The sequence below is a fragment of the Danio aesculapii genome, chromosome 6, assembly GCF_903798145.1.
Source record: "Danio aesculapii chromosome 6, fDanAes4.1, whole genome shotgun sequence".
NCBI lineage: Eukaryota > Metazoa > Chordata > Actinopteri > Cypriniformes > Danionidae > Danio > Danio aesculapii.
In genome coordinates this window covers 5,400,797-5,421,805 of record NC_079440.1, presented here as the reverse complement: position 1 = coordinate 5,421,805, position 21,009 = coordinate 5,400,797, and the positions used below count along the sequence as shown (strand labels likewise).

The 21,009-nt window shown below is 35.8% G+C and overlaps 1 protein-coding gene across 1 annotated transcript in view; it reads right to left on the bottom strand.

Moving 5' to 3' along the window:
* Positions 1-6,736: 6,736 nt before the first annotated feature.
* Positions 6,737-21,009, bottom strand: part of col28a2b (collagen, type XXVIII, alpha 2b) — a 48,668-nt gene continuing 34,395 nt past the window's right edge. The window contains exons 27-36 of the mRNA XM_056459382.1: positions 20,168-20,236; positions 19,441-19,509; positions 19,279-19,359; positions 18,186-18,221; positions 18,058-18,094; positions 15,825-16,382; positions 12,589-12,836; positions 12,343-12,511; positions 8,236-8,427; positions 6,737-8,134 (exon numbers count right to left, since the gene is read on the bottom strand). Coding sequence (XP_056315357.1) covers positions 8,127-8,134; positions 8,236-8,427; positions 12,343-12,511; positions 12,589-12,836; positions 15,825-16,382; positions 18,058-18,094; positions 18,186-18,221; positions 19,279-19,359; positions 19,441-19,509; positions 20,168-20,236 — 1,467 coding nt within the window. The 3' untranslated portion in view covers positions 6,737-8,126. The remainder of the gene's footprint in view (positions 8,135-8,235; positions 8,428-12,342; positions 12,512-12,588; positions 12,837-15,824; positions 16,383-18,057; positions 18,095-18,185; positions 18,222-19,278; positions 19,360-19,440; positions 19,510-20,167; positions 20,237-21,009) is intronic.

Below are 21,009 nucleotides of genomic sequence, written 5' to 3'. Positions count from 1 at the left end.
GGTCAATCGATAAAATTGGTTGGGTTTAGGGAAGGGGGATGGTGGGTCAGTCGATTGTTCGCTCAGTCTGTCAAAAAATCTGTCAACAGCGGCCTCTGGAGGGTTTACTCGAGTACAGTCGCGAGGGAAATTTACGATCTCAAAAAGCGTACACAGCGGCCTCTCGTGGATTCGCGAAAACAAAAAGTGCAGAAAAACGTGCCGCTGGGACGTATTTCGTGGTTTCCAGAAACGTCTGTACAGGTATGTTTTCAGAATGAGCCTGGGTTGAATAAAATGCTTTTTACTTTCGAGTTTTTGTCTTGTTTCTACACTCTAAAAATTACTTGGTAACACTTTATTATAATAGTCCCTATTGCACATTTTGTTGACTAAAAGTTGAATTGCAACTACATGCCATTTACTTCTCATTTGAGTATTAGTCTCTTAATATCTGCTGATACTGCTCCTTCAACAGACATTTAACTGACTATTAGAAACTTTGCAAGTACATGTCAACTTACACTAACCCTAAACCCAACCTAACAGTCCACTTATAATCTAATGAGAATTAGTTGGCATGTAGATGCAATGTAACTTAATTCAACAAAATGTGTTAAAGGGATCCTCAAAATAAAGTGATGGCAATTACATCTGCTGGTTTTACAAACTACATATTTCAAATGAGTTTTTTGGGGGGGGGGGACAACTTAATTGTTTTATGTTCAGTAAAAGCACTTAAGCTAACTTAACAGATTTGAGTTGGGACACCGTGATGGAGTTGTGTGGAATCTAGCATTTGTTACAGTGTAATCCAAATATCTATCAACTCAAATCAAGAAGCACTTTCTACTAAGTAAAAAACATTGTCTTGTTCCCACTTTATATTAAGTGTCCTTATCTACTATGTACTTACACAGAAATTAATAATTCAATACAATGTACTTATTGTGTAAATACATGTATTTACTGTGTACACGTTAGATTAAATACCTGTATGTAATTTTATCTGTAATTAAATTCTGTAATTACATTTGTAAATACACTGTTGACCATCCCTTACACCTTAACCCACTCTTAAACCTACCCACACCACCAAACCTGTCCATAACCCTACCCCTATCCTAACTCAAGAGCACCACAAGTGTTCTCAAGTACATCATGAACACAGTAAGTACATTGTATTTATTTTTCGGTGTAAGTACATAGTAGTTAAGGACACTTAATATAAAGTGGGACCTCAGAAATATGTCAAAATTAGTAATATTTTCTTTAAATTAAGCAAAATAATCTGCCAACAGTGTAAACAAAATAATGTTTTGTTTGTTTGCTTTTGATAAAGATTATTTTGCTTCCCCCATTGGTATTAATATCATTCAGATTTAAAGGAACAACTCACTTAACTTAACAACTTAAGACGATATTTCTCACTTGTCTACAGTGTTTATTTTGACAGCAAATTTTATTTTAGTTTCAGTCTTTGGACAAAAATCCTTTTTAGTTTTAGTCCTATTTTAGTCTTCTGACTCATTTTAGTTTGTCTAGTTTTCATCGACTAAATTTCATAAGATTTTAGTTGACCAAATCTACTCTCTGTTTAATTTATGTGTAATTTAATTAAAATATTATGTACATTTATTTCTACAAAATATTCCTAACTTAAAATTAAATAAAACAGTCTCATTAAAATAAGGAATATAGCTTTTCCATTGAAGACCAACAATTAGATATGCGTTGTTTATTTATATCATAAGTAATATATTAAATTATGCGTCTGCAATCAATCCATATGGTCTGTAAGAACAGTAGCCTACTGAAAATGCAGGATTTTGCAATTATTAAGCAAACCCTTTATTTTAACGTGGTAAACTACTAGTCTAACCTTTGAAAACTTTGAAAGGGCTTAAATAAAATAGTTTCAGTCCACTTTGCAATGTCAGTCTATACCAAGCTTTACTGTTGTAGTTGGTGTTACAGTACATGGTGCTCTGCTATAGCACTGATTAAATAAGTACAGTAATGGCATATATATGACTGGTCCTGAAAATGCTTCATGATTTAAGAGTTTTTTATATATATTTGGACTAGAAACAGGACAAAAACTGTAAGAAAAGCATTTTTTGCAATGTACATTTTGAATGGGAGGTAGGAAAATCTGCAAATCGACACCGGCCACATACATAAGACATTTGTGAGTCTGCAGGTTTTCGAAAGTCAAATCTATTCTTCCATCTATCTCAAATCTATTTATATTATGTCTTTCTGTTTAAGTTTCTTTATATTTGATTCCCACTTAAATGAAGGGTTTGCTTGCAGAGCTTATAGACAGCTGCAGCTACAACAGGTGACGAGCATTATTCAGCTGCCTCGACAACTCTGTGTCTTGAGTCAGTCAAACTTTATTATTCATGCGTCATATCCTGGGAGGAGACCAAACGCTTAGTGTAGCAGGTTGTGTTTGTGTTTTAAGGGGGGTACAAGAGCTTTTCACCATCCAAGGGGCATTTTTATACCATGTTTACCCCTGAAACTCACTGTAAAAACAGCTAGGTTCCACACAATCGATCTGTGTTGGGACAACGTGAAGGAATTAAGCTAACTTCCTAGTTTTTACAAATTGAAGTGGATTGAACATAAAACAATCAAGTTGTCGCAATGAAATCTGATTTTAAACAAGTAGTCTGAACAAGCAACATTTTTGAGTGTTTTTAGTAGTTCAGTGTATACGCAAGTATACAGTTAAAAACAAAATTATGAATATAAATTATTCATTCATTCATTTTCAGCTTACTTGCTTTATAAATCTGGGGTCGCCACAGCTGAATGAACCACCAACTTATCCAGCACATGTTTTACGCAGCGGATACCCTTCCAGCTGCAACCCATCTCTGGGACACATCCATACACACTCATACCCTACGAACAATTTAGCCTACCCAATTCACCTGTACCGCATGTCTTTGGACTATAGGGGAAACCGGAGCACCCGGAGGAAACCCACACGAACGCAGGGAGAGCATGCAAACTCCATACAGAAACGCCAACTGACCCAGCCAAGGCTCGAACCAGCGACCTTCTTGCTGTGAGGCGACAGCACTACCTACTGCGCCAACACATCGCCCTGAATATAAATGATTTAAAATGTAAATATTTTTTACAAATCTCCCAATTGACGTTTAACAAAACAAGAAAAGTCCTTACTTCTAGTAGGTTGGCTGGATTAAAAGTTATTTTAAAATATAATCATTTTTTTAAAGGTCAAAAGTATTCACCCCCCAGGGACTATTTTTTCTATTGGCTACAGAACAAACCACCATCCAATGACTTCAGTAATTAACCTAACTTGCCTAGTTAGCCCAATTAACCAAGGCATGTCTTTTAATTGCATTTTAAAGTAAACACTAGTATCTTGAAAAATATCTAGTAAGATATTGTTTACAGTCATCATGGCGAAGACAAAAAAGTTTAGTTATCAGAAATGAGTTATTAAATCTATTGTTTAGAAATTCGTTAAAGAGCACTTCTTTAAATAAAATTAAATATGGCAATCATTTTGTCTTTAACTGTACATTGCATTTTTTTCCAAATCAACTTACATTGCATGTATGCTTATCGTTTATGTTAATACCCTTAAATCAACATAGGCTCATTCTGAAAACATAGCCCTATACATTTCTGGAGATCACGAATTATGTAGCCAGAGAAGCGTATAGCTGCATTTTGTCTTTAAAACGAACACTACGGGGCGGTGTGACGCCGTTCCTTTTCACGCTTACCAGCTGACCGCTTACCTCCATATGGACTGCTTTTCCGCTGTTACTAGTTTGTCCAGTGGCTCGCCGCATACACTGTTAAAATTATTTGGTTCCACACAAACGATTTGTGTTGGGACAACATGAAGGAATTAAGTTAGCTTATTAGTTTTAACAAATTTAAGTGGATTGAACATATGGCAATTAAGTTGTCCAAAAAAAAAGCTCGATAGTTGTGTTGTTTTAGCTCATCTTAATCATGTAGTTTGAACAAACAGCAACTTTTTTTTGAGTGTATGTCGGGGGAATTGTGACGTGGAGCGGAGTTGACCTCGACGGTGTGGAGCGAGTCCAGTGAAGAACGGTTCCAGTAAGCAGGTACAACAAAAACAAAAGCCAAAAATTAAATAAACAAGTAAATAACAGGGTGAAAATGTGGTGAAATCTGAAAACGTGGTAAAAATAAGGCGAGGGCTTTTCTTTTTCTGGATTGCTTTTGAAAACACTGGCGGTTGGGTTTAGGGAAGTGGGTGAACGCGGGTGAGTCAGTGCTTTTGAAAACACTATTGGTCGACAGCGGCCTCTGGTGGATTTACACAAGAACAGCAGGTGCAAATGGCACTCGCTAGTGAAATTTGAGATCTCAAAAAGCGTACACAACGGCCTCTGGTGGATTCTTGAAATCAAAAACTGCACACAAAAAAAACGTACCTCCTGGGATGTATTTGGTGCTCTCCAGAAATGTACATAGGGCTACGTTTTCAGAATGGGTTGCCTATAATACTAGTATGTACCATTTATTTGTTCTTTTAAAGGTACTGCACAGTGACAGGTGGTTGCACCACTAAAGGTATATTTTGATCATTATTAAGTGCTGTAAAACCCAAAACTCTGTTAAAGATTAATACTTACAGGTTAAAGAGTAATTAGGGCAAACATTTTGGCATCTCGAATAATTATTTAGGGTCAGCATGAGATCAGAAGGGTGTATTATGCAATCGCAAATACGTGCATGTTTCCCAACACTAGCAAGTGGTTCTAGAATGATCTCATGGGAGAGCAGCAGTCACTATTACTAAAATTAAAACAGGGAGAAAGGTGTTGGGGGAAGGAGACGTGTGTAATTTAAGTCAGACATAAGGGACAGATGTGTGTGACTGTTTAAGGAGGACGTTTGAGGCTGAAATAATGTGACAAAGAGAGAAATGATTAATATACCAGCTCAATGTTATATTTTTAGGAAGAAAAACACTTCAGCTGAGGCTAAAACCACATTTTTAGTATTTCTTACTGGGATGCTGGTTTTATCAGAGGATGGGGGTCTGATTATTTTGGCATCCATGCAACCAAATCCAGCATATAAATTTGTGTCAAGTGATAATGATATTTGAACAGCTGTCAATGGAGAAAGACACTTGCTACTCAGTTGTGCAGTTTTATCATTAGTAAAAGAAAATGTAACTAACAAGACTTTGCTCCAAAGTAATTCACATTGAGGAATCAAACTAAGGATCTGAGAATCCTTGTAGCAAACTTATGTCTGTGTTGTTTCAAGAAAGCAACCATTCATTTGTGTTGTGTTTTATTTTCACTTGTTTTTATTCAGTTATTCATTTAAATAATTTATTTAATTAAATATTAGCTGTAAATATCACCATAGTTTTTCTATAAACTGCACTTTATAACTTATACCTGTATCCTGCACTTGCTGCTATTGCACTGCTGGTTAGACCTAAACTGCATTTCGTTGCCTCCTCCTTGTACATGTGTAATGACAATAAAGTTGAATCTAATCTAATCTAATCTAATCTAATCTTAACTATATGAACATTAGTCATTTATATAATTATCATTATATCATTTTATTGATCATTAGTTAATGATTTGATTAATATTTGTCATTTTAATATCTTTTTAATATTTTATTATTACTATTTTCCTATAATTATTGCTTCATTATCATTTCATTTTTCAATCTTATTGCTATAAACTTATGACTGTGGATTCAAGCGACACTTGTTTTCATGAGTAAGATATAAGAGTCTCCATTTCAAGGTCTGTATTGTCACTGGACAATGTTGTTAAGCATGTCATTTTCCATTGCTGTTGCTTGTGGTATACATGTAATAACTCTTGTTGGATTTATCCTGGTCAGATGAAGTCATACGCAACTAATATTATTCAATAAACTCTGCTCCTTCTTTATCATCATTACTTCGTCTCCTGCTTCTGCTCCTCTCTGCTTTTCTCAGTCACCTCATATATTGATTGGAGACTGTTTGGGTATTGGAAACTCTGCTGACTTTTTCTCCATATACCTGGAGAAACTGACATTTTCTGATAAGATCTGGTGTCCGGGGCTGGATGTTATTTATCTGGCGTGGAGATGGTGATCTAACAACATTAACAAAATGGCACATCATGCCATGCAACAGTTATTAAGATTAAAGGGATAGTTCACCCAAAAATAAATATTTACTTACTGTTTACTCACCCTCAAAGTGTTATAAACCTTCATAAATATATTTCTTCTGTTGAACACAAAAGAAGATACTTTGAAGAATGCTGAAAACCTGTAACTATTAACTTCCATAGTGGAAAAAAACAAATACTAAGTCAATGGTTACAGGTTTGGAGCATTATTCAAAATATCTTCTTTTTTGTTTAACTGAAGAAAGAAGCTCAGATTGGTTTGGAAAGTAAAGGGTGAGTAAAAGATGACAGGATTTTCAGTATTAGGTGAACTATCCCTTTAAGGAGATTCAAATATTGTAGATATCTACCACAATATTTTTACAATAATAATTTTTTCCAGGAGATGGCAGTCTTCAACTGCAATACCACATTAAGAGCATCTGCATTTTGTTATCACTGCATATCTTTTATAACCAGAGTCCTGTGTAAAAGCAGCACAAATCCTCTTTGAGCCAAACATGAAATACAGATTAGTGAACGTTAAACTAACACAATATTTGGATTTGCTGACAGCATAACAGCCTGGCTGGTTAGTTATCCACATATAAAATATTTTATTTTAAAAAAGTACATACAAGATACAAAATGACAAACGGTCTAACACTGCTACTGACAACACTGGTTCTCAAAAATCACACGTTACATTTGTCATATATTTCATACTTGCCTGTTCATTTTTGTTTCGTGACAGGATGCAAAATTTCGTGAAAGTATTGTGCTTTGTTGATAAGCCATCCCACTTTATATTAAGTGGCCTTAATTACTAGATACTTGCATAAAAAATAAGTATACGATGTTCTTATTGTGTTCATATTGTATTGCACAACACTTCTGGCACTACAATTTTGGTGTTTTTGGTTTGAGTAGGTTTAATTTTTGTACTTATTTATAGTTTTTTTCTTTAAATGGAGATCACAATTACACTGGACAAACCAAATGCAATTGTTTAAGTGTTTTAGACTTGCTAATTTTCAACACTTGTTCGTGGATGTGTTAAGGGTGGGCTAAGTCAACAGTGTAAATATACAGCGGGGGAAATAAGTATTGAACACGTCACCATTTTTAATCAGAAAACATATTTCTAAAGGTGCCGTTGACTTGAAATTTTCACCGGATGTTGGTAACAACCAAAGAAATCCATATATGCAAAGAAAACTAATTAGATTACAAATTAAGTGACGTGTAATAAAATAAAATACAATGACACAGAAAAAAAAGAATTGAACACATGAAGAAAGGGAGGTGTAGAAAGGTAGTGAAAGCCCAGACAGCAGCTGAAACCTCTTAGTTCTTCAGAAATCCTCTGCCTTTCTTCAGTTTACATCTAACATCTACATTAGCAGGAGGATGAAGATGAACCCAGGGTGGACATTTCAGCAAGACAGTGATCCAAAACACAGCCAAGGAAACTCTCGAATGGTTTCAGAGAAAGAAAATCAAGCTGGCGAATGGCCCAGTCAATCACCTGACTTGAAACCAATATGGAATACAAAATAAAGCTCAGATTTGATAGACGAGACCCACAGAACCATCAAGATTTTGACACTCTGTTGAAGTCTGTGAAAAACTTCATTCTCCATATGAGAGGTGTCTTTCAGCTGCCGTCACCAAAAAAGCCTTTTATATAAAGTATTAAATACATTTCAGTACTTCAGAACTTCCTCTATGTGTCATTTCATTGTTATTACACATAAGTATTGTACTAATATTCTTATTTTACTAATATTATTACAAATAAGTATTGTACTACATGATTAATTTACATATAAGTACATAGTAGTTAAGGCCGCTAAATATAAAGAAGGACCACTCTTGTTTCTTGCAGATGTCCAACTAATTTCTTTAACATCTGTTTATTTCAGTGCAGGTCCATTGGAGTTGAGGAATTACAGACAAAGGTAAATTAGTCCATCATGGATATCAGCCGCCTAGATGCAAAGAAACAACTGTGACCGTATGGCAGGAACTGCTGTCTCTTTTCATTTGCAGTAATATTTACCAGTGAAAGGTTTTCAGGTGTGTGTTTTACCTGCTTTCACGACCACACACGTCTTCTTGCACTCTTCTTCTGTGTCAAATCGATTACGGTTTCCTTCACAGCCGCCGTACCAAAACTGTGCACAGGCGTTGGCCTGTGGGTCGTAGTACCATCGAATGTTATATTCCCGACAAGGACCCTGATCCAGGAGCAGCTTACAAAGGGGGTCCAAAAGCACAACCTCTAAACAGAGATTAAAAAAATAACAATAAGCAAAAGACAACTAAACATTTACCTTGTTATTAATGTGTTAATTTAAAGGTGCAGTATGTAAGTGTGACACCCTGTAGTTGAAGTAGGTATTGAACTCCTGGATCAAAACACACGCAAGCACATGTTGCCAGATTGAAGACCAAAAGGAGTGAGTCTGATGATCGAGCCTATAGGCTGATTTAAACGGTGTTGTAAATAGAAGCAACGGCACACGATAGAGGGAATATTTTCTATATTAAAAGGAGCTTTTATTCTAACCAACACCTTAAACTGATATATTAGAAACAGCTTCTATTTCTTGCAGCTGAACAACAGGATAAACCGACAATGATCTCCTCAGGTACACCTCATGTGCTTTATTCAGTGTTAAATGCTAACAGTGTGAGCTTGAATGCCATTTTACATGACATTTATTGCCATATACTGAAAGCAGCAGCAGATAGTTCACCTATCTGGAAAATAAAATAAACCGTTTGAAATTAAACTTTAGAACTAAACCTACGACTGATTCAGCATCTACATTTACTGATGTTAAAGAGGTTTAACATGAATTAATTAGATTATAAACCTTACCATTTTGTGAGTGAGTGCATATTCTGTGCTTCTGAATGGCTGTATTTAAATTTCTGTCATGTTTCGTCTGGTGCAAACAGCCAAATTGCTCAACACTGCGTATCTCATCACTTAGCGCAGGGGTGTCCGAACTCTGTCCTGGAAGGCCGGTGTCCTGCAGATTTTAGCTCCAACCTGCCTCAACACACCTGCAAGGATGTTTCTAGAAAGCCTAGTGCGTGCTTGATTAGCTAGCCCAGGTGTGTCTGATTGGGGTTGGAACTAAACTTTGCAGGACACCGGCCCTCCAGGACTGAGTTTGGACATGCCTGACTTAGCGTGTTGTTAGGACTCGGGGTTACAATTTAACCTGCTCACCTAATGTTTATATTATTTGCTAATTAATAACCTCATGTGGAACTCTGAATCTGCGTCTCATGAGTCTGCTACTGTCCACCAGAGGTTGCATTTCGGTCACGATCGCATGCTTTAAGAGCTTTCCTGACTGAATGAATGAAATAAGCTTTTTTCTAACAAGGCAACCTGGGTGCTGAAATATAATTGGCTAAACCGGGCAGGATAAAATGACCAAAACAAACACAGCCGTTCCGGCACGGAAAACACATTATCAAAGCAGAATATCTGACTGCAGCATTGTTTTTCAGATAAACAAGAATGTTCACTGAGCATGTTTCTTTAATATCTGCAAACATTTTATGGTGTTTTTATGCTTTAGAAAACGTCAAAAACTTACATACGACACCTTTAAAAGGTCCCTTGAAATAAAAAAAATATGTAGATGTTAGTTTCAGTATGTTCGTTTTAAGTATATCTCTTAGCTAAAAAAAACTGTGACAAAATTCGGGTTTGGGATATATAAAACTAATACTTGAACTTTCAAAGCTTCCACGTAAATTGGTCAATGATTTTATTAACGTCACCTCAAACTTCAGCTTCTCTGCAAATCATCTGACCAATCAAATGCTCTCTAGTTTCTGACATGCCCCGCCCCCTTCTTATTTGATGCGCTTGAGCTCAGCTACTTTCACTGGCTGCTGGGATTAAAACTAAATGTTATTGGCTGTTTTTACAAAGGCTGTATTATGTCCTGCCCACTCTTCCTTTTTCAGTAGAGATTACATCAAACAAAAATCTTTATTTCATGGCATTCTCATTACAGCGCAGCTACATTCAAGTTCTGAGTTAAATACATGAACTCTCTTAAGGTTAGTTGCTTGTAATTGTGCATAACACATTGTTTTTACATGACATGTGCAACAAGGGGCCTCATGGTGGCGCAGTGGGTAGCACAATCGCCTTGCAGCAAGAAGGTCACTGGTTTGAGCCTCGGCTGGTTTAGTTGGCATTTCTGTGTGGAGTTTGCATGTTCTCCCCGTGTTGGCGTTGGGTTTCCTCCGGGTGCTGCGGTTTCCCCCATAAGTCAAAAGACATGCGGTATAGGAGAATTGGGTAAGCTAAAATTATCCGTGGTGTATGTGTGTGTATTTCCCAGTGATGGGTTACAGCTGGAAGGAAATCCGCTGCGTAAAACATATGCTGGATAAGTTGGCAGTTCATTCCGCTGTGGCGACCCTAGATTAATAAAGGGACTAAGCTAAAAGAAAATGAATGAATGTGCAACAAGTACACTGTAAATTAAACTGTTGCTGAAATGTTTTTAACATGATACATTTCTCTACTGCCACTTTATATTGATTTAAAGCAGTGTTTCCCAACCCTGTTCCTGGAGGCACACCAACAGTACATATTTTGAATATCTCCCTTATCTGACCCATTAACTTCAGGTTTTAGAGTCTCTTCTAATCTTCTGATGAGTTGATTCAGGTGTGTTTGATTAGGGAGAGGTTGAAAATGTGTACTGCTGGTGTGCCTTCAGGAACAGGGTTGGGAAACACTGATTTAAAGCATCCCTGTCGAATAAAAGTATTAATTTCTTTCAACAAAATAAACTCTACACTGACGAAAATGATTCATTGGATTGACTCAATTGTTTTAATGTTAGTGGTTACAAACAATTATTATGGTCTGAATTTAAACATAGAAATTAAGTTGAACATTACTAAATTGTATGTATTTGTTTAAATTCAGCCCATATGTCAATGTCAATGTCAATTTTATTTCTATAGCACTATTTAACACAACCAGAGGTTGACCAATGTGCTGCACAGTACAAATCAAAACAGATAAAAAACAAATGTATATATAAAATTATAAAATTATTGCTAAAACAGACACTTTTCACTGATATAATGCCAAATCAAAGAGATAAGTTTTTAACCTAGATTTAAAAACAGACAGGGATGAAACAGATCTGATACAGAGGGGCAGAGCATTCCACAGCCTAGGACCAGCTACTGCGAAAGCACGGCCACCTCTGCATTTCAGCCTCGACTTAGGTATGAATAACAGTCTCTGGTTAGATGACCGAAGAGACCGACCAGGCTGATGCTCAATTAAAATGTCTGACAGATAAGAAGGTGCCAGGCCATTTAGAGATTTAAAAACCAAGAGCAGCATTTGAAAAGTGACTCGATAGTGCACAGGCAGCCAGTGCAGAGAGCGTAAAACTGGGGTAATGTGCTCATGTTTCTTGGTCCCTGTTAAAAGCCTTGCAGCAGCATTTTGAACTACTTGTAACCGGGATAAGGTTTTCTGACTAATCCCAAAGTATAATGAGTTACAATAGTCCAATCTAGTAGTATGTATTGCATGGATTATTTTTTCTAAATTTTTTCAAGATAAAATAGATTTAACTGTTTTTAATAGTCGAAGCTGAAAGAAGCAGGATTTGACCACTGCGTTTATCTGTTTGTCAAAGCTCAAGCCATCATCTAGATTAACACCAAGATTTTTTTACCCAGGGCTTCATAGAAAAACTTAATTTTTCTAGATTAACTATCGGTGCTCTGGAAGAGTTTGACAGGTCGAACAAAATCATTTCACTCTTACTTTCATTAAAATCTAGAAAGTTCAAGGACAACCAGTCTTTCACATCCGACAAGCAGACCATAAGGGTCTCTAGCCCATTTGAACGTTGTTTCAAAGGCAGGTAGATTTGGGTGTCATCTGCATAACAGTGAAAAGACCGACCATGTTTTCGAAAAATAGAGCCCAGAGGAAGCATATATAAGGAGAAAAGAATAGGGGCTAAAACAGATCCCTGGGGAACACCACATGACAAATGTGCTGCCTCAGATGAATGAACATAAACATAAGCAAACACTACCATTCGTAAATCCAATGAGTAGTAGTTTTTCAGCGTAGACCCTGAATGTGTTTTGCGCTGAGTTAGCGAGTGTGTTGTGTTTGTACCTTTAGGTAACGGTGGTCGTGGTGCTGGTATAAACTGCACTGAAGCTGAAGATGTGTTCACAGACGATGATGATGTTGTTGTCCCGGATGAAGGTCTGCTATGTGTGGATGTCCCAGTAACGGCTGGAGCTCCTTCTGTCTCTGGCGTCTCAGGTACACGCTCAACCACCTGACAAAATATTCATGAAACAAAATATAATGAATACACAAACTAAAAGCTCATTTCATTGTGTTGTCTGCACTAACCGGTTTAATGTCCGGACCAGCAAACGTGTCTCCTCTCCCGCTGTCAGTGATCACAGTGTTGGTGGCAGACGGTGATCCTGTGTTTTCTCTGCTGCCTTCATATGTGATGGTGTCGTAATTATGCCCGCCGTTACCATTGATCCGGTTCCCGTTCAGACCATATCCGTTTTCAAAACCATTAATGCGGCTGAAGATAAGAGCTCCGTTTTCATCTTCGCAGAGCTGGTTGACTAGTTTGGACTCCAGAGCTGAGAATTAAAACAGAGGAATAATTATTAGAGAAATACAGTTGAGGGCAAAAATTATTATTAATTTTAATTATTTTCTTAATATCTCCCAAGAACTGTTTGACGGAGAGATTTTTTAAAAACATTTTTAAACATAATAGTGGGGGGCACGGTGGCCTAGGGGTTAGCACTGTCATCTCACAGCAAGAAGGTTGCTGGTTCGAGTCCCGGCTGGGCCAGTTTCAGGCATTTCTGTGTGGAGTTTGCATGTTCTCCCCGTGTTGGTGTGGGTTTCCTTCTGGTGCTCCGGTTTACCCCACAGTCCAAACACATGCAGTATTGGTGAATTGAATAAACTAAATTGGCCATAGTGTATGAATGTGTGTGTGTGTGTGTGTGTGTGAATGACTGTTTATGGGTGTTTCCTAATACTGGGTTGCGGCTGGAAGGGCATCCGCTGCGTAAAACATATGCTGGAATAGTTGGTGGTTCATTCCACTGTGGCGACCTCTGAAATAGAGACTAATCCGAAGGAAAATGAATGAATGAACATAATAGTTTTAATTAGTAATTTCTAATAACTCATTTCTTTTGTCTTTACCATGACGAAACCATTTACCAAACCATGTTTGTTTGCAAAATACTACTATTCAGTTTAAAGTGTAATTTAAAGGGTTAAATTGGTTAATTAGGCAAGTCAACGGACAACAAATTCTTAAGAGGAATAATACTATTGAGCATAAAGGCGTAGTTCACCCAAAAATTTAAATTTACCCGCTATTTACTCTGCCTCAACTGGTTCTACTGGTTTCTTTATTCTGCTGAACACAAAAGAAGATGTTTTGAAGAAAGCTGAAAACCTGTAACCACTGACTTCCATAGTAGGAAAAACAAGTAGTGTAGAAGTCAATGGTTACAGGTTTCCAGATTTCTTCAGTGTATTTAATTTTGTGTTCAGCAGATGAAAGAAAGTCAAACAGGCTTGGAAAAAGTGAAGGGAATTTTCATTTTTGGGTGAACTAGCTCTCTAAAAGGTACTTCTTTTTTAATAAACCAAGAGGAAAAGTATTATAGGAAATACTCTGTAAATGTCCTTGCTCTGTTGTACATTGGGATATATTAGAAAAAGGTATTCAATTTTCACAAAAGGGCTAATAATACTTAATAATAAGTCTTCAACTGTGTGTACTTTACTTTCGCCAGAGAAATGCTTTTATACAGTACTGTACATGTACAGGTGAAGTCAGAATTATTCGCCCTCTTGTAATTTCTTTTCAAATATTTCCCAAACTATGTTTAACAGAACAAGGAATTTTGCACAGTATTTCCTATAATATTTTTTCTTCTGGAGAAAGTCTTAATTGATTTATTTCGGCTAGAATAAAAGCAGTTTTTAATTTTTAAAAACCATTTTAAGGTCAATATTACTAGCCCGCTTAAGCAATTTTGGTTTTCGATTGTCTACAGAACAAAGCATCATTATACAATGATTTACCCTATTTACCCTAACTTTACCCTAATGAACCTAGTTAAGCCTTTAAATGTCACTTTAAGCTGAATACTAGTATCATGGAAAATATCTAGTAAAATATTATGTACTATCATCAGGCCAAAGATAAAAGGGACATTCTTCCAGAAATGGCATTTTTACTTATAAAAATGTGACATGGCCTGACCTTTAAGCTTGTCCTCCTCAAAAAATCATACAAAAACAATCATAAAATCATACAATTCAATGACAGAACGCATCCTTGATCACTGTCAGCTTCTCCTCCATCAAATGGTCAGTCACTTCCTCTGAGTTATAGCCTTAAAGGTGGATTGCACACATTTTATGTTAAATTTAATGCAAATGTGACAGGACTGACAGAAACATGGGGACAATTGTAAAATAGTATTTATTTGTAAAACTTATTCATCATTTTATTATTTTTAATCAATTGATGTGAATGATAACAGCTTAAACTTGCCATTTCTGAAGTGTTTTTTTCTAAATAACAGCTTTTAGCATAACAAAATTATTGAAGCTCTAGGTTCGATTGGGCCGAGGACAAGGACATTGACAGGGTTTGTTCGTTTGTAAAGTGTTTTTAATAAAAAAAAAAGAAATCTGAGAACCAAATGAATGACATTTTCCTTTACAGAACAACTTACAGAAATCAACCATCAGTCCGTTTTAGACATTTTTGGGATGAAATACTTTTTATTCACTGTATTTATTTATTTATTTATTTATTATATTTATTTATTTATCTATTTATTTATTTATCTATCTATTTATTTATTTATTTGTTTATTATATTTATTTATTTATCTATTTATTAATTTATTTATTTATTTATTTATCTATTTTTTATTATATTTATTTATTTATTTATTTATTTATTTATTTATTTATTTATTTATTTATTTATCTATTTATTTATTATATTTATTTATTTATCTATTTATTTATTTATCTATTTATTTATTTATTATATTTATTTATTTATCTATTTATTAATTTATTTATTTATTTATTTATTTATCTATATATTTATTTATCTATCTATCTATTTATTTATTTATTTATTTATTTATTTATTTATTTATTTATTTATTTATTTATTTATCTATTTATTTATTTATTTATTTATTTATTATATTTATTTATTTTTCTATTTATTTATTTATTTATTTATTTATCTATTTATTTATTTATCTATTTATTTATTTATTTATCTATTATATTTATTTATTTATCTATTTATCTATCTATCTATCTATCTATCTATCTATCTATCTATCTATCTATCTATCTATTTATTTATTTATTAATGTTTTTATTTCAGGGACAGATAATGTACGTTTCTGGTAGAATATCTGAAAAGAAATCAGTTATTAAAACTATTATGTTTAGAAATGTGTTGAAAAAGTCTTCAGTATGTTAAACAGAAATTGGGGAAAAATATACAGGGGGCTAATAATTCTGACTTCAACTGTATGTGCATCTAAAGCTGTATTCAGTACCTGGCAATGTGTTGAAGTCGTCAATGTAGTACATATGTTCACTGTCAGGATCCGATGCAATAAGATTGAGCTCCTGGAGAAACTCTTTCTGTGTGGGATCACTAATGTTTACGATTCCCAGAGCGTACATCTCGATGTTGGCAGCGTGCGCCTCTCTGACAGCGATCTCCAGCTTCACAGGTTCCCGTTTATCTGTCTGTCCGTCTGTGATGACGATGGCCACCTTCCTCACTCCCGTCCTGGCGCTGTAAAAGGCTTCGTGAGTGGCTTTACGGATGGCAGAGCCGGTGTAGGTGCCCTCGCCGATGTAGTGAACTCTGCGGATGGCTTGTTTTACATCTTGTTTGGTTGTATAGCGAGCCAGGTTGAATTCAAGCTGGACTTCCAGGCTGTATAAAACCAGGCCAACACGAGTGGCATTGCGGCCTATGGTAAGTCTGTCGACCAGCGCCGCCACAAAGTCCTTAATGATCTCGAAGTTTTCAGGCCCGACGCTCTCAGAGCTGTCAATCACAAACACAAGCTCCATGGGACGCTCTTTACATTTGACTCCACAGCCTGCAACACACAGTATGTGAATGTATAGCCATTGGTGATTAGGGTAAAATACAATAAAGACACTTAATAAAAAAATTCTATAGTCTTTTATAGTATTTACAGCATTTATATACTATTTATAGTAAACACTATAGTGTTTTTGAACCATACTATAGTACAAAACTTGAATTAATCTGTTGTGGTGACTCTACAGTTGGTATGTTGAAACAACAACTATGGTAATATAAACAAATCACCCAAAACTGTAGATTTCCTTAACTTTGGGGTATATTACACTACAACACACAACAGTTTACTGTAGTAAAACCTAAAGTTTACTTGAGAAACTTTAGATTTATTACACTTTATTAGAATTTATTACAGTTAATCAGTTTACTGTATTTTATACTTCAGTACGCTGAGGCATTCATTAACAAAGCATAATATACACTCACTGGCCACTTTATTAGGTACACCTTACTAGTACTGGGTTTGACCAGTACGATGCTTAACTGGTACTAAAGTGTGCCAAGAAAACACCCCCCACACCACCAACACCACCAGCCTGAACCATTGATACAAGGCAGGATGTATCCATGCTTTCATCTTGTTGACGCCAAATTCTGAGCCCATCTGAATGATGCAGCAGAAATCGACACTCATCAGACCAGGCAACGTTTTTCCAATCTTCTATTGTCCAGTTTTGGTGAGCGTGTGTGAATTGTAGTCTCAGTTTCCTGTTTTTAGCTGACAGGACTGGCACCCGGTGTGGTCTTCTGCTGCTGTAGCCCATCTGCCTCAAGGTTGGACGTGTTGTGCATTCAGAGATACTCGTCTGCAGACCTCGGTTGTGATGAGTGCTTATTTGAGTTACTGTTGCCTTTCTATCAGCTGGAACCAGTCTGACCTCTGGCATCAACAAGGCATTTGCGCCCACAGAACTGCCGCTCACTGGATATTTCCTCTTTTTCAGACCATTCTCTGCAAACCCTAGAGATGGTTGTGCGTGAAAATCCCAGTAGATCAGCAGTTTCAGAAATACTCAGACCAGCCTGTCTGGCACCAACAACCATGTCATGTTCAAAGTCACTTAAATCACCTTTCTTCCCCATACTGATGCTCGGTTTAAACTGCAGCAGATCGTCTTGACCATGTCTAAATGCATTGAGTTGCTGCCATGTGAGTTGGCTGATTAGAAATTTGCGTTGAAAAACGTGCAGTTGGACAGGTGTACACAATAAAGTGGCAGGTGAGTGTATATAGTATAAGACACTTTACTCTTCTGTGTTTAAAAAGCACTACAGTATTTATTATAACTACTATCATATTTTTTCATCACAGATATTAATGCAATTACTCATCAAAGATGCATTAAACTGATCAAAAGTGAAGACATTCATATTGTTATAAAAATGTATATTTCTTTAAAAATATACATTTTTCACCATTAATAATAAGAAATATTTCTTAAGTAACAAATCTTTAATATTGGAATAATTTCTGATGGCTCATGATTATGAAAATTTAGCTTTGAATTACAGGAATAAATGGCATGTTACAAATATATTAAAATAGAAATAATTTATTTCAAATTACAATCTTATTTTGACTATTTATACAATATTTTTGATCAAATAAATGCATCCTTGTTGAGTTAAAAAATAAAACATATTTGTATATATTTAACACCACTTACCACAAATCTCCCTGATCATTCGGATTATTTCGTCTCTCTAAAAACAACAACAAAAGAACCATCATGTTTGATTCACTTAAATGTGCCTAGTAGAGTGTGAATGTGGTAATATGATGTAAAAGTCATACCGTCAGCCCAGATTCTCCTTTGATTCCTGGTCTACCCTGAAAAAATAACGGAAATAGTTAATAAAACATGCTGCATAAACCATTGACAGCATCGAGTTGGTTTATACACATAATTATGACTCTCTTAAAGAGAAAAATAATGATTAAATGGCTTCATTTCCCAATTTAGTAAACTACCTTACTGTACTACTACTTAGATAAAATCCTAAATTAAAATAGAAATTATTACGGTCATTGTAATAATTAAAATTAGCTTTAAATAGGCAGCAATTCTGTTTGTATAGACCATTTTGAGGAATGTAAACCATAACAATGGTCCTAATATATTTACTGTTGAACATTTTTAATTTCCATAGCTTCCAAGAATCCAAAAAGGTGCACATATTGATAAATAATGTTATGATAGCTGTGTAAAGTTAAAATATGATTGAATTGCCTCTTGTTAGTTATGAAATAGTATGAAAGCAAGCAGGAAATGTTCAAGGGCCAATAACATGACCACATTAACGCTTAGAAGACAATATGGTTTGGCTTGATTTTATCTCCAGGGAACTGATTGTGGACAGCACTGAGGCTCAGTGGTTAGCACTGTTGCCTCACAGCAAAAAGTTCACTAGTTCGAGTCCCAGCTGGGCCTGATGGCATTTAATGTGGAGTTTGCATGTTCTCCCTGTGCTGGCGTGGGTGTCCTCCGGGTGCTCCGGTTTCCCCCACAAGTCAAAAGACATGCGATACAGGTGAATTGGATAAACTAAATTGGCGTAGTGTATGAGTGTGTGTGAATGTGAGAGTGTATGGGTGTTTCCCAGTACTGGGTTGCAGCTGGAAGGGCATCCACTGCGTAAAACATATGCTAGAATAGTTGCTGATTCATTCTGCTGTGGTGACCTCTGATAAATAAGGGACTAAGCTGAAGGAAAATAAATGAATGAATTCTGCCCTTGCAAACGTAAACACCATTCAGAGAGGATTATGAGGACGTGTGAATTGAAAGAAGAAATGATGTAAACCAATAAATACTTTATAATAATCTCTGCAATACATTTTCAAAAACTGTCAATGATGACTTTAATATGTAGGTTTGTTTACTAACTCCTTGTCCAGGAACACCAGGATCTCCCATATCACCTTTAACTCCCTTAACCCCTCTCTCACCCTGAGCTCCACGATCCCCCTGAAAAACATAAACGAGTCCCATATTAAACTGTATAGATATTCAAATATACAACACAGAACACATAACAAAACCTGAGACCTTTGACCCCGGCATTCCTTCTCCAGGAAGTCCTCTTGGCCCGGTCACTCCCTGTGACCCCTGATCACCCTGGAAAAGTACATTAGGTCACACTTTATTTTGATGGTCCGTTTGTTGAATTAAGTTACATTGCATCTACATGTCAACTAATTCTCATTAGATTATAAAGTGACGTTAATCGTATTGTGTGCTATAACATGTAAAACGGGATCATGAAAAGGAACATTCAAAAAGCAACTCAAATAAACACCTTAATCTTATTATTGTCTTATTCAGATGAAGGCAAATAATTCGATGACTGATGCGATGATGCCTGCTTCTGTGTTGCTGCTGTGAAAATCAGCACGGGCATGTACTGAAACTCCCCTTTTCATGCAAACTCCCACCTAAACAAAGTTATACTAGAGGTGTAGAGCTGCTGAGACGGGGGTTTCATGGCCCTTTAAAGAGCAATTTAAAGGCTTAACTAGGTTAATTAGGCAAGTCATTGGACAACAGTGGCTTGTTCTGTAGCCAATTGAAAAAAAAAAACATTTCTTAAGGTGGCTAATAATATTGACCCCACCTAAAAGAAAAAAGACCATCTCCAGAAGCAAAATATTACAGAAAATACTGTGAAAATGATCATTGCTCTGTTAATCAGCACTTGAGAGGTATTTGGAAAAGAATTCAAATAATAAGGGCTAATCATTTTCTCTTCAACTGTACATGTATGTCAGTGTCTCACCTTTGAACCCTGTATACCTTGTCCTGGTTGTCCAGTAGGCCCAGAAGGTCCTGGTCTTCCCATGGTGCCCTGTTGTGTTCATAAACAGGTTATTCATCCCAAATGCCAAAAACACACATTCAAAGTCATTCATGCTGAGATAAAAGTGGCACTCAAACATCTGGAATGACGTTAAGGTTACTGGATTACTTCATTCAGACTCTGTGACAATATGAAACAGATTTGTGTGTGTGTGTGTGTGTATCTGTGTGTGTGTGTGTGTGTGTGTGTGTGTGCTGAATATATGATGGTGAGTGCTATGATATGATAAATGTGCTGTTAAGATGTTGTAGTAAAAGATGAAGCCGTTGAGTAATGGCATATACTGCAAGGAGAGTTCATTTAGGGATACATAATGCACTGTCTTACAGGAAGCCCAGATAATGGTGTGATTTGGTACTTAAAGAGATTATACAGTAAAATGTCAGAATAAATATTGTATTAAAATACATTGCAAGGAAAAATGACTAAATGACTTTACATGACTTTTCAACTAAATGATATGATATTTTAAATGTGCTATGAAAAATTACTATTAAGCTACTGTTTTTTCATGCAATTTTTCCATTGAAATGTGTTTAAATGTGATGATTTAGAAGCATTTCTAGACATTGAGATTAAATGTTAAATTTTACACTGTTAAAAAAGAAACGAATATTTAAAAAGTGTATGTATTAAATGTGGAATGTTTTTATTTGTGTATATATAGTCTGTGAAACACTTTTCAGTGTTTATTAAACTCATTTGCTCATAGTTTCCATTTAAAGTCTTTAAATTTAATACGAAGCCTTGAAAGGCAAATA